General features: G+C 37.1%; 1 protein-coding gene across 2 annotated transcripts in view; it reads right to left on the bottom strand.

Annotated features, from left to right (window-relative positions):
* Positions 1-17,536, bottom strand: part of LOC131430653 (band 4.1-like protein 5) — a 42,297-nt gene that overhangs the window by 3,176 nt on the left and 21,585 nt on the right. For both annotated transcript variants that reach the window (XM_058595781.1, XM_058595792.1), the window contains 7 exons: positions 14,650-14,797; positions 14,400-14,576; positions 14,115-14,323; positions 5,639-6,369; positions 5,189-5,577; positions 4,999-5,111; positions 3,758-4,594 (listed from right to left, as the gene is read on the bottom strand). In XM_058595781.1, the coding sequence (XP_058451764.1) occupies positions 3,758-4,594; positions 4,999-5,111; positions 5,189-5,577; positions 5,639-6,369; positions 14,115-14,323; positions 14,400-14,576; positions 14,650-14,797 (2,604 nt within the window). The remainder of the gene's footprint in view (positions 1-3,757; positions 4,595-4,998; positions 5,112-5,188; positions 5,578-5,638; positions 6,370-14,114; positions 14,324-14,399; positions 14,577-14,649; positions 14,798-17,536) is intronic.

Genomic DNA, 17,536 nt, shown 5'->3' with positions numbered 1-17,536 from the left:
CGAAAACCGGGGACTAGTAGTCCCAAAGTGGATTTATATATCCACTAACTAACAAGGTTTGCCAACTAGAAGAATTTATCAGTAAGTTTTATAAAAATTTGCACCTCGTAAAATTGGTATCGAGCTGTAATTCCAAAACCAAAAGTCGGATCTGGATCAACTTTTCTGGGAATTTTTTAAGAATTTCCAGACCTTTTCTTTACATCTAAGTTTCTAAGAATCGGTTAAGAAATTTCCAAATTCAAGAGGTAAAAAATTAAGCGATAAAATCCAAGAAAAAAAAACGTCTCTAAAATTTTTATTTAAAACTTAACATCCAATCCTTCATTAAAAGTCAACCTTCTTTGAATTTCATATTGAAATTTCTCGAAAACAGCTACTTCTAGAAGAAAAGCTTAGCTTATTATGTGTAAAATCATATTCTATTGTTTAAATCACTATTTTAACGAAAATGTTACAGTCAAAATAAAACTGCTTACAATTGTGACTTTAAAAGAAGTTAAACAGATTTTAGCGAAGACATTTTGTTTTGCTTTAACATCTTCTTGCTCGGCAAGCTTTTCCTCTTATATTCTTTAATTCTTTTATTTGAAGCAGTAAACAGCCCACTGGAGTTAGTTTCTGTCAAACTTGCTCTTCAGCAGGCACAAAACTTCCTCATCTTTTGCATTAACAGATTAACACCATCCAAATGATACAATTCCTTGAATCTAGTGTTTCTTTAGTAATTTATATGATTTAATTATATGAAATATTTTGAAGTCATCGGCGAACGATAGTTTCATACACTTGATCGAAAAATTTAAATCGTTGAGATACAATGAAATTATAAACGGTCCAAGATGACTTCTTTGAGCAACTCCAGAGGTAACACAAATGCTGAGGTTGTACAGTCTCCTATTTTCACTACCATTTCATGACACCGACCAGATATGATCGGTGCCAATTCAAAAGTGATCCGTTGAATCCCAGTCTACTTAACTTGGAGAACGTTATGTGATTATTGATTATGTCGAACGCAGCAGCGAATAGAGGCATTCCATTTATTACGTTCTTTATTGAATGTGTTTTCACTGAGATGATATCTTCCATCAGACATCAATTTCTTTGAGTGCAAAAATCTTCTTTCGATTTCCACATTACCAATTTCTGAAACGTTCGCATATCCTTGATTTTTTGGTGTTTCATAAAACTTACAAGCTTCAAAAATTTGCAAAGAACGTTTTTTTTCTGAATCTGAACAGAAACCGACAAACTTTTGGTGATAAACTTTTGTTGATAACATTTGTTAGTATTTGGTTCTATGGTTATTAAAAAAACGTGCTTAATCCACCTAGCAGTGAGATGATACCTTTTTTTATCAATCCGCATGTGTTTTTTGCATGAATATTCTTCGGTGTTTCAGTTTTCATGACATTATTTTAATGACCGTCGTTTTAAGCGGCAATTTGAGATTTTAATCACTTACTGCAAATCGGATCGAATTTGAATCTTAAAGTGGGACAATCGATGAAACATTCCATGATATGTCGAAGTAAGTTCCACTTTAGAGTTTACGGTAATTTAAGGTACTTCCAGAGCCGGTATTCAGGAACCAGCATAACCCAAACCGATTCGTATGACGAATAAATTGCAATAGTTTTGAGTTTAACTTTCAAGCTTTTTGGGATTATCATCTTCTATATCGATTTGAATTTTAAAATCCTCCTGTAATTCCAGAATCGGAAGTCAGCTTTGGATAAAATTAATTAATTTTGTGTGGGACTATAAGTTTATTTTAATTTGAATTTTTGTTTCTGAAATTCGATTTGGTTTTATTTGAGAAAACTTGAACCTAAAATATTGACAAATATTCTAAGCCTAGACCAGGATTCGGAGCCAGGACTCTAGATTTGGATATCCGACAAGGTTTCTGGATCTGGATACTGAATCTGGACATGGTTCTTGAACCAAAATACTGACAGAGATTCTGAACCTGAAGCAGAAATCTACACTTGGATCTTGGCTTGAGCTCTCGATGAAGGTTTTGAATCTAAATTTGAAGCAGGATTCTAGAGCTGGATTCAGAATTCCAAACAAGATTTTTCCTTAAAAAAATTTGACTAAGATACTGAGAATGCACCAGAATCGTGAACCTGAAACTTGATCCTGATTTTGGATTCTGAACCTGAAGGTGGATTCAGAAACATAACTCTGGACTTGGATTCTGGGCCAAAATTTTGAAGCATGATTGAGGACCTGGGTTCTGGATCTGAGTTCTGGACCTGCATTCCGACCTTGGATTCTGATTCTGTATTCTGAACTTGATACAGAATTCTTTATTTGAATTCTGAATCTGAACCTGGATTCTGTACATGGATTCTAAGCCAAGATCTGAACTCCAGACCAGGATTCCGTGCTATAATTGAAACTAAGAACCTGGACCTGAATTGTGTAACTTGACCTAACCTCTGAACATGGATTTGTGATCTTAGTGCAGAATCTGAATTTTGAACCTAAAATCAGGACTTCAATTCTGGACCGGAATTCCTAGTCTGGATCTGGATTCTGGAACGGGATGCTGGACCTCAATTCTGAATATATGAATGTGAATTCTGAAACTGGACTCAGATTCTGGACCAAAATTCATGATAGAGATTTTTTAACCTAAACCTGAATTCTGGATCTGTGTTCTGGAATTTAATTTTCAACCTGGTCTTCAGTTCTTGACAGAGTTATTGAACTTGAAACTATATCCTGAACCTTGTCTCTTCACCTGAGTTCTAGACTGGCCCTGTATTCTTGAGCGAAAATCGGGATCCGAATTCTAGGCCTGTATTTTTGACCTGGGTTGTAGACCTGAACTCCTGACAGGAATACATAGGTTTTCGTGTGTTTTGGACATGAGTTCTGATCCCAGGCCTAGATTCTGGGTCTGAATTCCTGGCAGAAATTTTGGATTTGAACCTAAATTCTGAACCGAGAAGCAGGATTCTGAACCTGAATTCCGAACATGAATCTAAATTCTGGATCTGACCTCAGCATTCTGAACAAGATTGCGGACTCGAATTCTGGAAATCATTCGAACCATCTGGATTCTGAACTTGGACCAGAATTATTTTTTTCTGTATTTTGTATGAATTAAATTTGGAATATAGACATGATATGAATTTTTAATGAAATGTTGAAACTATTTACTTATTCATTCATATTTGACCAATTCTTGGTCGTAACAGCACTTAAATGTTCATCTTCTTACTTTCGTTTTCTTTCTCCCGAATCTCGCAAGAATTGAATGATGCACTAATCACATAATCAGACCAAGGAGCGTTGATCAGACCAAGGAGGTTTCAGCGGTGATCGTCTGGGGGAGTAGCCTGCGAAATAGCGTCTTCAACTACTGCACCTGAAAACTCTACAGCTTCTTTAACATCAGTCAGAGAATCGTTCCAGTTTTCATGGGATAGTAAATTGTCCATTCGAATTGATGAGTAAACGATTTCCAAAGCTGTAGATGTTATTCCCAGCCCAAGATTTCCCAAATGATTGTACTTTTCAAATGTACACCCCTGAAGAAAAACAAATACGTGGTTTTATACAAAAAAGAATCAAATTAAAAGTACATAACTTTTTAAACTAGATTAGTGACAAACCAGAGCTGTGATGTGTCCGTAAATGTAGTATGCAAACGATGAACCATTCCCCAAACATGCAAACATTCCGTTCCGTACCTTAAAGGCTAAGAAACCATGCTTTCCTGGAAACAAAAAAAACATACCTTCATCGGTTTCGAATCGTTGACCATATCATCACCACCACCTCCTCCTTCCGGGCTAGTCGGGCCAGTAGCACAATCCGTGACGTCCTTTTTCGCCACCGTCGGTATGTCCACTTTCCGGGCTTTGTTAAAACTGGGAGCCCTTTTCAGATCCTTTAGATCCATCGTAATCACCGAACCGTTGCTGTTGGGCGAAACGCCTCTGCTGCTGCTACCGGCTTGGGTTTGCTTGATCAAAGCCGGTGACTTACTACGGGCCCGGGTACTACTGTCCTTGAATGGATTACTACTTTTGAACTCAGTCGATTGTGGCGGTGAGCTTGGAACGGTCTCTGCTGAGTGCAGTACAGTTTCACCCGAGCTGCTGGAAGAATTGGAAATGTTGTGGAACGGATTGGTGGATGATTTGAGGGGACTGATTAGCATCGTTGGAGAGGATGGATTGGACATGTTGAGGAACGGATTGTTGTTGGCTAGTTTTTCCGTAGTCAAAGATGTATCCAGTAAACCACTCGACGGAGACGGGACACTGATCTTTTCCACAATTCCTCCTTTCTGTTCGGAAAAATGCGTCACGGTGACATTGTCGGCTGCACCCAGTCCATTCACGAGGGGTGCTAGCTCCGTTAGACTGTTGTGGACAGCCGCCGTGGTACTGGTGGTGGACATTAGCGACGGTGGTGGCGTCGTCACCGGTGGTAAAAAGGTTTTCATCGTGTGGATCGGCGATGTCGGAGTGAGTGCCATCGGGCTCGATATCATGGTGGTGATTGTCGTATAACCGCTGACCGTAGGAGTTGTGGTTCCTGTTAGGTTTAGTGTTAACTTATCACCACCCTGATGGGTGACACACGGTTTCGAGGTGTTTTTTTCGACCGAGATTGCAGATTATTATGGTACATGTTTTTCAATCAAACGAAATCAACACAACACACACACATGATACATTTTGTTCATGATACGATATATGGAATTAAAAAAAAAACAAAGAAGAATACATAAAGCTTGCATGAGTTTTTTTTTTGATGGTTTTTGCTTAGCGTATGCAACTAGCAAAATTAACAGATGTCAATTGATGAGCACTTGATGAACAGAAAGGGTGTTTTTAGTTCGTAAATGCTATCAATACGTCAAGAAAAAAAAAACGTGACTATATATTCAGGCAATCATAGTGCAGGCTACCATAAAACAGTTAACCCAATGTGCAACAACAAAAAAAAAACAGATATTCCGGTACTTACCACCGATACGAAGGTAGCTGCATTCAGTGAATCCGGACCATCGTTCAGCGGTTGACTTGGTACGTACAGTTGGTGGTTTGTTAGCTTAGGATGTAGTTCTTCCTCTACCCGTGCTAAAAAAAGATCAAATGATTGAATAAAATCCATCACCAAAACATCAATCGAAACCGGAAACCAATCGAAAAAGTACCTTTCAAAATGTTACACTTAATCTGCCCAGGTGGCAGCGGTGTCACCGCGGCATTCGAAAGCTTAATTTGATTATTCGGTTTCTCGGCCGGACTAGCGGCCAGCTTTTTCAGCGTGTCGTTATTGGTCTCCAGTTCGGAAGTTTTGTTGATGGTTATCTTAAAGCTACTAGCATCGTTCAGTTCCACTCCGTGCAACGAGGGGGCCGGATCTTTCGCAATCGATTTCATCAACGTATCCAGCTGACTGTCCCGATCGGAGGAATTCGTTTTGATACTGAATCCGGAACAGATCGACGCCTTTCCAAAGGATCCACCACCATGGTGATGGCCCGGTGGCCGGATAAACGGAACGTCGTGATCGATCAGTTTCCCGACGGGTTCCTCAGATCTAAAAATAGTAGATGCAACATAAGTTTCACAATAAACTGATTGTAAGAAAAACCAAATACTTGTACGAAATTCCAGCTTTTCCGAACGAGCCCAGCTTAGCGTTGGTGACATCTTCGCTGGAAGACATTGACTTATTCGAGCTAAGCGACGGAAGGTTCCCATTCACGACGTGCACTCCGATGTCGGAGGTGCTGCTAGCCGAAGCAGAAATGTGATTGTGTATCACCGTATTCGCTGATGGAGTGGATGTTCCGGAGGTGGAAGTCGTCTGAGCGTCATCGGCGGTCGGTGATTGCCGTCGTGCTGTCGACTGCTGTTGCGTCTGATCGGAAGAGACCTGCTTTTGCCGTTCCCGCAGCACATGGGACTGGCGGCGTGCGAATCGTTGCGATGGTCGCCGCTCAAACTGCACCGTCCGGCGGGCTCGATTCTGTTGCGTTGTCTGGAACTCTGTCTTGCCAGAGTATCGGAAGCGGGAGCCCATCCGAAAAAAGTTTTGCCGTGCGGACGGTCCCTTGACCGGGGCACGCAACCGAAAGAAGGCATGATGTTCGACTGCACATTTCCACAGATGCTTGCAGGCCTTCTCGTTGTGCAGCCGAAAGACAAAGGTATGCTCCTGTTCCCGGCCGTGATCGTCGTCTTCCACCACCACCAGTGTCAGTTTCTTCTTCTTGAAATCCAGCTTCCCAATCTTGGGCCAGAAGAACAGACCAATCTTCTGGATGCCCTCGAACACCAGAATTCCGGTTGGGGTCAGACCCAGGTGATACTCGCAACCATCTTTTCCCTAGAATGAAAGAATATATTAGTAGATTGAACAGTTTTCTTACTGTCCTTTGGAAACAGTCTAACGTCCGCGAGAAGCCCTATTTGTTAACGGAATCGCCCTGAATCAACTGAAGATGCCCCAAATTTCTGTTGCTACCTTTGAACAGTTCCTATACGTGATTTCTAACTGAAACCAGGTCAGTCGAAGCGTCTTATTTTTTACCGTGCTTGTAAGGATTCAAACATGGGAGCCTTACTTATACCTGAACTTAAAGAAAATGCCAATAGTCTGGCAAGAACTGGTCAGTCCCAGTTTTCTTTTCTACACGGAAATACAGCTGAAAGCAAAATAGCTCTTAACCAAGTGCAAGATTAGACTCAATGCGATTTCTACTTTTGTGACATTAAGTAGAAATGTTTTTACTACGGTGCAACACAACGTTATAAATCAATGATCCCACAGGCTGGTTATCGGTTCACAAAACAAAAAATTAAGAGTATATTGTTATTATATAACATCAAATCAAGAAAAGTAAGCTCAATCGAACGCAGGGTTCCCGCTTGCTATCCAGTACCGAGACCACCACTCCATCAATCAGCCCCGCTTTAATACAACGATAGTATTAAATGGATTCGTACATTACAAATCGATTTTTGATCTCCAGCGTGTTGCAAAAAAACATGTTCAATTTGATTATTGATTCTTTATACAAATCCATACTCTTGGAATCACAGATCATCTCACAATATCTTCATTTTGTATTATTTTTTCAGAATATTTCTCATCGCAATTTGCAAACTTTATCTTCTAAGAAAATTAGATTATCAATTCTAATAATTGAAAAAAAGAGACCGAAAATAAGATCTAAAATGAAAAGCAGAAGGAAAACATGAACAAAATAGACAAGGAGAAAAAGGCGAAAAAAGCAAAAAATGAGAAATAAATAGATAAAGAGGAAAACAACAGTAATAACGAAAACGAGAACGAGATCGTCAGCAAAAACTGAAAGGAAAGTGGAAAACATGAAGAAAGAAGGAGAAAAAGGAAGGAAATGAGAATGAGACCGGGAATAAGAATTAGATTGAAAATTATCCCAATCAACATGGGAAATCATAAGGAAGAGCGAGAAAAAGATCAAAATCAAGAACAAGAACAAATAATGGAGCAAAAATTAGAAGGGGTGAAAACGGAGAAAGAGAAAAATAAAAAGAATGACTATCTAGTGGGATCAAGAGCAAATACGAAAACTGGGAACTAGAAATTGGAAGCCTTTGACTAGAAATAAGGAACAAGAAACTAGTACCGAGAAACTTGAAATTAGAAACTAGAAATAAGAAACTATAAACTAGGAATTAGAAAAGAATAAATAGGAACTAGGAACTAATACGTGGAAATTAGAAACTGAGATTTAGAAAACTTAAAAAAAAATCTAATAACTGAAAATTAGAAACTAGACAAACTAAATCTGAAACTAGACACTAGAATTAGCAATAAGAAACTAGAAATTGGGAACCAGAAACAGAAATTAGAAACTAGAAACTAGAAAATGGAAACTAGACCCTGAGAACTAGAAAACTGAAAAATAAAACTTTTAAAAAAAACCTAGAGATTAGAAATTGAAAACTAGAAACTTAAAATTAGAAACTAGAAATAAGAAACTAGAAAATAGGATCTAGAAACTATAAACTTGAAACTAGAAAACTTAGAAAAAAACTAGAAAATAGAAACTTGAAATTAGTAACTAGAAATAGAAACTGAAAACTAGAAAATAGGAATTAGAAACTAGAAAACTCAGCAAACAGAAAATAGAAATTATAAACTAGAAAATAGAAACTAGAAACTGAGGACTAGAAAATTTTGAAAGAAACTAGGAAATAGAAACTGGGAACTAGAAAAAAGAAACTATCTACTAGAAATCAGAAACTAGAAATAAAAAAAAACAGAAACTAGAAAATAGGAACTTGAAACTACAAATTGGGAATCAGAAACACAAGCTAGAATCTAAAAAACTTAGAAAGTCGAAACCAGACATCAGAAAATAGAGAATAATAAAGAGGAACTAGACAATGAAAACTAGACCCTTGGGAACTAGAAAACTTTGAAAAATGAAACCATAAAAAAGAAAATACAGATTAGAAATTTGAAACTAAAAACTTAAAATTAGAAACTAGAAAATAGGAACTAGAAACTTGAAACTAGAAAACTTAGAAAAAAAGCTAGAAAATAGAAACTTGAAATTAGTAACTAGAAATAAGAAACTGAAAACTAGAAAAAAGGAATTAGAAACTAGAAAACTCAGCGAACAGAAACTAGAAAACTTAGCAAACAGAAACTAGAAATTAGAAACTAGAAACAAGGAAATATAAACTAGAAATTGAAAACTAGAAAATTTTGAAATAAGAAAACTAGAAATAAGAAACCAGAAACTCGAAAATAGGAACTTAAAACTAGAAAATGGGAACTTTAAAAAAGGAAATAAGAAACTAGAAATCTTAGGGAAAGGAAACAAGAAATTTGAAACTCAAAAATAGGAACTAGACACTTGTACATGGAAACTGGTAATTGGGAAACTTAGAAAAGAGAAACCATAAACAAGAAACTAGAAAATAGAAACTTGAAACTAGAAATAAGAAACTAAAAACTAGAAAATAAGAATTGGAAACTAGGAACTTAAAACTAGAAAAAGGAAACTAGAAAATTTGAGCTAGAAATTAGAAACTAGAAAACTTGAAAAATAGAAACTAGAAACTGAGAGCTAGAAATCTTAGAAACAAGGAACTAGAAACAGAAACTAGAAACAAAAAACTAGAAAATAAAAAATGAAAACTTGAAATTAGAAACTAGAAATAAGCAACTAAAAATTAGAAAAAAAATCCTATTGAAATAATAGTGCTTTTGCTGATCTGATTTACTACTCTAATCACCGAATGAACCAAAGGTATAATCTTTCTTGTAGATCTTCGATTTCATACACTTATTTAAATCGAAAATACAAGTTTTTTGGCCGCAGCTGCAAATTTCTATCCAAATCGGAAATTAATTTTTGATTTGGTTAACAAAAACGAGTTTATAGCTATTATTCCATGTTACGATAAACCACAAGCATCATATTACCAAAAAACAGCTTTTACTATAAAATTATAAACGACATCAGATACCATGCGATAGCCTTTGCTAAACTGACAACAATATTCTGGCACCAATGCATCGTAAATATGTCCAGAAATTTATAATAACAAATTCTGTAGGATAAAATAACCATAAATCACACAAAATAAAAGGTTTTTTTTAAACTTTAGGTATCACGTCTAGTCCAATCATATTGGAAAGTAAAATTTTCAAAATGGCGTCATGACACTAAAAAAAACTGCTATCAAACCCAGTTGAGAGAGCAAAATATGTCTCACTTTATTCCGGCGGCCTTTCGCACTCGACTTTGCTCGAACAATCGTAAACATTGATCGATATCAAAATGATGCAAATCAATTTAATCGGACTTTTAATGACCAACAAATCGGTCCATAAGTACTGATAACAATTGTTTTCTTCCATTGAAATAACAAAATCGGCAGTATAAAAGGAAGCGAGTTAGTTTGATTCGTATTCATGTCAATGCGGTTATGTCTCTGACATAACTTATCCGGTCTTTTTTGCATTTCTCTACAGAACGGAAACAGAGTTACTGGAAAACCCAAATTTTTATCTATCCGCTCAATTTTCTTGAATGAAAGTTACTATTTGGTCGTAAGCAAGTTCGAAGCGAAATCGCGAACACTTCCGTTTTCAGAGATATAATCGTATAAGTGACGCAACCGACCAACCACATTTTTTTCCGGAAATGCCTTAACCATTATCATCAATAGTTTGGATTTTTTTTCCATTCATTGATCCAGATCGAAGGACAAATGGTGTAAACTTCAGGTTGCAGAGATATAATCAGTGAATCGACGTAACCGACAAACTGCTCTTTTTTCTGTTCGCAAAAATTTATAAACCGAATTCGATCATTATAGGGACGATTGAAAGCCATTATCAAATTACCGATCAAGGCTTTGGGAGGCTAATGGCGAATGCACAGGCTAATGGCGAATACACTCAGTGAAAACGCTTTCGATTCCGGAGATAGAACCGAATAAGGAACTATTTTCTAACCGAAAAATTTTCTCGATGACGACTGAACCAATCTTAGACTCGCTTGAAAGCTCTAAAATATATTGATACTGATACCTGATAATTTTTGTTAAAGTAAACTTCTGAGAATTACCTGATTATATTTGGATTATGATAAGAGGAAGGTTGTTTTCTTAGAATTTCCCAAATTTTAAAGGTCATTTTCCAACAATTTTTAGCTACACATTGGCTCGATGTTTCACGATTCGGTGAACTTTTAGTGCTTTGAGACATTGAAATCATTGACATTTTAAGACTGATATCGTGTAATGACAGAATGCTAAATCCTCTCAAATATGCATTTAGTTCAACTTGGCCTACTGAAATAGAAGGTATTACTTTTGGTGACATTCATCCTTGAAAATCTGCTCGTTATGATGAAAGACATACTTATTTGGCCACATTCACAGATGGCCTGCCAAACCAGGAATTTCTTGAAATTTTTCGATGTTTTCTCTCTTCGGAATACTTTCGCAACGGTCGTCCAAACTGGATTTAGCGATGATTACTGCCCATACCAACGTAATTTGATTTGGTGAAACATTGCCGAATCAACTTTCGGAAATTTTAAAATAAAAACATTCCAAAGAAAACAGGTTTTTATGGCACTTCTGCAAGAAGAATATCAACAGAAGAGCCGTGAATTATTCCGTATGTAAAATGAACTGTTCCCATTTAACGGTGTTGCCCTCGTTTTTTGATGTCTTATTAAAAATGATCGCATTAGAAACGAAAGAACCGAGTTACTGTCGTTCACTTCAACAAAACAGAGTTACGGTATGAGCGTCATTCGGTAATGAACGACAAGACGGAACTAAAACATGGCCTCCCGTGGAGAAACAACAAGAGTTTTGATTTTTGAAGAATCCGGAGTTTTTTTCATTCTAATCTAGTCAATGCCATTGCAGGAACCATAAGAGCTTTCATGAGTGGTAGAATCCTTGCGAGTTTTGAATTTACTGAAATTTGAGCATTTTGACCACAATTGCAAATCGCTTGCCAACTCCGAGATATTTATTGTAATATAATAGTGGATAGTGATTTCGCCACTCTTGTCATTAAAGAAATGGATAACAAGTCATTTGTCTTCACATCCTTCAATTTGAACGAAACATTGCTATTTGCAAAAATCAACAACAGAAAAGGTGGCAAAATCGTAATCGAAAGACCAGTCCAACTTTTTGAAAAGACGTAGTTATTTAAAATGCACTATTTTTAAAGCGTTGTCCAGGAAGAAATTGTTGGAAATCGTAGACAAACGACTCAGTTCAACAAAGAAATGAGTTCTTTAAATTTCGAGTCTAAATATCTGCTCCTTCTAGGAGAAAAGTTGTTTTGTTCTAATTTATTGAGTTTGATCCGTGTTGGAATAGTAAGAAAAAAACGAATGCTGTTTGGTTTAGTTCTGCCGTTTACTTTTCAAAATCTTGAAAAATGTTTCCCCTTTTCTCAACTAAATTTTTCTAGTGTGCCAAAACTATTTCTTACAATTTCTTTTTAGACTACATTTCTATACGATTGACAAACTTAAAAATATTCGAGATATAACGATTGCCACCTTTTCTGTTATTAATTTCTAGAATTGCTCAATAGTTGGTGAGCGTGAATCTGAAACTGACTCGTGTTGGACTAAAAACGTAAATCTTCACTCGGACCCGAACCCAACCCGAAATTTTTCCTAACCAGTATTCAATTAAAAATAAATCCCGTACCCGACTTCACCTAAACCTGACCCGAACCCGTCCGAACCTATGTCTCTATGTGCCACTTCTTAAGTCAAACTCAACCCATACCCGGTTAAAAATAAAAATCTTCTTCTGTGTCCGAACCCGAATTTTTTTTTCTAAACTCGAACCAGTTGAGATCCGACCACCAAATGAGTGACTGCTCAGTCATTCAACAAAAACGCATGAAAAATTTTTCAGTCGATGAAAGTCCCATGAACGGCCCTCTTCAGGGCCACTAATTTTTATATGATTTATTTTTTTGTTTCCTATCTAAATTAACATTATCTAGTTTAAATTCCTATTTGCGGAACAAACCCATATAATCGATAGATTGAATTTTGTCTGTGTAAGAATATTTCAATTAATATACTACGTAGTTCAAACCATATTCACGTTAGTCCGACTATGTCTCTGGCATTAGCCACTCGCCTTACTTATTTTAACCAATTGTTGATCCATTCAATATTGAAAATTCTGAATTACACTTCATTCGTTTCATTACAAATTATCCAAAAGAAAAATCATGCATGTATCATTTAACTTGCCTCGGTGAATCAAAAAAGTAAATTTTAGCTACCCTCCCACATTTGACGTAGGACTACGACTTGGTTTTCTATATAGGGGTGCAAATTTAGAATACACTGCGGTCTTTTTTACGGAGTTTTCAGGCGGATTCCTGAAGATACGCAGATTCCGAAGATACGCGCTTTTTTTGTGCGTATCCTTCGCTTAAAAACAGACTTAAGTGTATGAAAAATAAACCCGTACAAACAGTGATCAGGTTTTGAACATCTACTGGTCGACTAATTTCCAACAGATTTTTGATTTCTATCATCTATGGGTTGAAAATATTTCTACGCATCGATTCGAGATAATAAAACTATATATTTTGGATAACTGGTGGATGAAAGTTCAATAAATAACGAACAGTTTTCATAGAAAGTCTTTGCTCTTCAATGTGTGCATTCACATCTAATCAAAGTTCTTTAACAATACAAGCATCGGTATCGAATCAACCTGCATCCTGTGCGGTTCGATAATGCCACAGAAAAGATTACTAGCCAGATATCCAATAAGCATCTACTAACTAACTAATGTCGCATAATGACTGCAAATAATCGTTAATTGGCATTTCAATCGCTCTGGAGACTGAAATATAAGGCTATTCATAGATAATGTTTATTTCTGAAAGCTGAATTTTGATTGATTTACAACAGATGAGCTTTCAGTTTGCAGATATAGAGCTATGAGAATTTTTGGTGCTTATTAATGGCTATTTTGCTGCCATCATTAGTGCTTACTGGTTACCTGGGTATGCACATCTGAAAGAGTGGACTTCTTTTATGCGTCATTCGCATCGTAGGATCGTATCACCTTCCATGCAATGGTTCTGGAATGTAATACCAAGGCAGTGCTCTCATCACCAACAAATTAAACGGTCCTTTTCAGGGCATCCGAAACTCTCATTTTCGGAAAACAAATTTCGCATAGATATAAATAAGTTTAAATGGAAAATAAGCCAAACTACTACCTAAATATTCAAAACAAATTTGGCAGCGATTTTGACAATAGTTGTGTAGTCCTACGTCAACAATTCGAACACCTTTGTTGTTGTTTTTTTCTCTGTCCATCTTCACCACCACCTAAACAAAAACTAACTTCTGTTTCAGAATGGATCTCCCTCTGAGCTCTCAACGACAGATATTTTTAATGAAGTTGTGTAATGAATGATATTCTTTGAAAAACTAGTTTTGTTAGCCCCAATCCTCTTGCTGACATATAGTTCCGACAGCTCGCAGCCATTAGCGACGGCCGTAGATCGATTAGCGATGTCGGTAAGTAAGTAAGTAAGTCAAAACCACTCACCAAAACGGTATGCATATCCACCCCGTACATGTCTAGCCATTTGACTTTGTTGAGAAAGCTGGTTTCCGCCTGGGCCGGCGTCAGACCGACACATTTTTTGTACTCGTCCAAGATCGTAATCTCCAGCTCCTCGGTCTGGTTGGGTACGAACCGAAACTCCGACACGGTGGCCGCCGAATGAACGGTCTCGTCATAGTCGCCGAGTTCAGCTGTGTAAATAAGGCAGTGACAATGATGGGTTAGTGGAAGAGTATATCGCATAAACCACCGATAGAATGTACTAACATTGTAACGCGAGAGCGGCTAACTCGGCGGCCTGGGCATCCGGACATTCCAGTCGACCTTCCAGTAGGTCCTGTTTGAGCTGTAGAAAGAACTGATACCTCGTCAGTTCCTCCCGGAGAATGTTCGGTTCAGATGAATAGAACTTGACCTTGAGCCGAAGTGTGTACGGAGGACCAACTGAAATTGAGGATAGAAAAACGAACAGATGATTTAAGTTGGGCTGTATCTAAAATACAAGAATACGACTTACTTTTAACTTGTTTTTTAATTGCCTTCGTTGGATCCAGCCAGTGTTTAACATTGTTGGCGTCGGTGTACTGCAACCCAAAATAGTCCTTCTCTATCAGGTCCAGCGAATAGAAAACTTGCTCGTACAAATCGTTTGCTAGAGCTTTTTTCTGCGAAAAAAAAATAGAAACGAACATCGGTGAGAAATGATTAGAAGTCAATCTGGAATAGGTCATGCTGAGTTAGAGCAACCCGTGGACTCAAATCAGGTCAAGATAAATAGCACTGGGTAGTATCGAACCGAACGAAAAAGAAATAGACTGCAGTTTGCAGTGAAAATAAGGCACGAGAAAAGTCAAACGAAAAAAAAATATCACCTTAGGACATGCAATTCGCCACACTATTTAGAGCCTTAACGCAAAGTATCTCACTCAATCTGACTGTCTGGGCGTTTGCCGTTTTCACAAGCCAACGAGGGTGCTCAGATTCAACGCGTACTACGTAGGATTAGATTGTACAAACTGACGTCACTTTGTTTACGAAGCTCGAATTCTGGTGTAATCAAGGCACTCTTTGTTGCTCTATACCGCAGTAACACATGTTCTAGAGAATCATTTTAGTATCAGTATTTGAGATCCATTTCCTACTTCTGTTGGACCCCTCGTTCTCGATCAAAGTGCGCTACCCCCATTCAATGTGACTGTTTACTTTGACCGGCCTTTCGTTTCCATATTGTATTCAAGAAGATTGTTAATCACAAACAGAAACCCAGTGATTTTGGGGTAGCGTCATCCAAAACTGAAAGTCGAGTCACCAAAGTCCGACTGTGAAAAGATCATAATGACATGGCCAAACACTATTGTTTGACCAGTTTAAAAAAGCTTTAATTTTTTTCTGTTTAACCTTGAAGCTTCCTAGCAAACACTTCCTACTACTGCGCGCACAGTACAATTTCGGTTTTTATTATATTAATTAACCAGACAAAAGATGAGACAATATATTACATAAATTTGTCCATTACGATACAACTCCCACTGCAGCACTATAGCGCCCCTCCTGTCGTCAACCATCCAACGACCCGGTTGTAGTTTTGCTCTCTCCATCGGTTACCAAAGCGGGTATGATAGGCTCCGTGATTCTTACACGAAGTTGCGTTTTTCTTATGCAATTTTTTTTCCTATTTGCACTACATACACAGCGCACACAAGCTATCGGTAGCAATGCAACAGCCGCAGTCAGTGAAACGGTGTTTGAAACCAAATACAAAAAAAACGAACCAAGATAATTTGGTGAGCAACTTTGGCGGACACTGAATTGAATCTCACCACCACCTTCCGAGCAGTGCACCACCGGCATCATGACCGGCATCACGACAAGGCTGAGAGTGTTTGCAATCATTTTTTTACCAATCAAACGTGTATGTGTACGTGATCTCACGTGGATTTTCACGATTCATGATGACGATTAATCCAATCTGTTGTAGTTAAAAATTTCAGTAATAATTCCAAAAAAGTGCCAACGTTTCAAATGTAATACTCCAATTCTAAGAACGCTTCGAATCCTTTTCTTAATTAGTCTTTCGAATTCAATAAAACTACTCGATCAATCTTCTATATTAAATCTGAAGAATCCTTTCCGTTGAATTAAATTTTCTACTAAGATGCTCAACCAAAGAAACTAATCTAGCCTATCTGCTGCAATGCTAAAATAGGAATTCATTTCGCTCTGACTAAACAATGCGTATCTCACCCGAATAGTTTAGCATCTTGCGATCAGGGCTCATTTCGGAGAAAGTAGTGTTGGTTATATGAGAATATTTTTAGATTTAAAGATTTGAACAAATTGTTTTTTAAACAAATTTTTGAACAAACATTTTTGAAAAAATTGTAGCTTTAAAGATTTGAACAAACAAAGAAAGTAAATTAACACTTTACCTACAAATTGAAACAATTTGGAATCAAATTCGGTATAAATATACTTTTACAGTGGCGTCTCGTGACAAAATTTACGGGTTGTGCACTGCTTATGGAATATGATATCCGATTTAAAAGTTCGATGTATGTGAAATCTAAACATTGAGGAATGGATATTCGTTTGTGTTTTTATATACAATGAAATGACGATGTCTTTTGGATTTTTTTTTTATTAAATACATGAATTCGGACCTCTGCACGTCAAGCAAGTCTGTCAATAACTAGATCAAAAAAACCGCTTCGACGTTGCAACTGAGACAGCAATTTGTTTTCAACTGCCATAAGCATAAGCCACTGAAGCCTGTCCTGAAGGTTTGCATACAAGTTCTCACAGAGCCAAACGTGACAGAGAGAACAACAACTCTCAGTGCTGAGTTGAGTAATTCTTTGTCTTGAATCTGTGCAGTAACTCAGCAGTTCAGAGCGCAGCGTTTTGGCTACGGTGATCCGACATGAAAGGATCGTTTGGCTGTCATTGACCAGCAAGCGCAAGTAGTTTAGGGCGAAATTGGGCATATTGTGCTCTGACCAAATTGCTCATTATTTTATGTTTGGTATCTAAAACTTTAAAAAATGAATGCGGATTGAGATGCTGTTTAATTTGACTGGTTGTGCAGTGTACGAGGTACATATGAGGACGAAACACCACTGATATTTCTCATTTAGGGTTCTGCCTTTCTCATATAGAAAGTGTGAAAACCGACTTTCATATACCATTCGACTCAGTTCGTCGAGTACGCAAAATGTCAGATTACAGACGTTTTTTTTGTTTAAAGGATCGACTGTAACATTCACATTTAATTTTGAAATTTTTGTGGCTAAGTCAGACAATGAAAAAAAACTTTCTGATTAAAAATTTTACACTTTAAAATCTTAAATTCAATCTTTTTTTTCTTGATTTTTTTTTTAAGCTTATAAAACTTAAGCTTATTTTGG

This window comes from Malaya genurostris, chromosome 1, assembly GCF_030247185.1.
Source record: "Malaya genurostris strain Urasoe2022 chromosome 1, Malgen_1.1, whole genome shotgun sequence".
NCBI classification, from domain to species: domain Eukaryota; kingdom Metazoa; phylum Arthropoda; class Insecta; order Diptera; family Culicidae; genus Malaya; species Malaya genurostris.
Note: the sequence above shows the minus strand (reverse complement) of the source record. Positions and strands in the feature narration are given on the sequence as shown.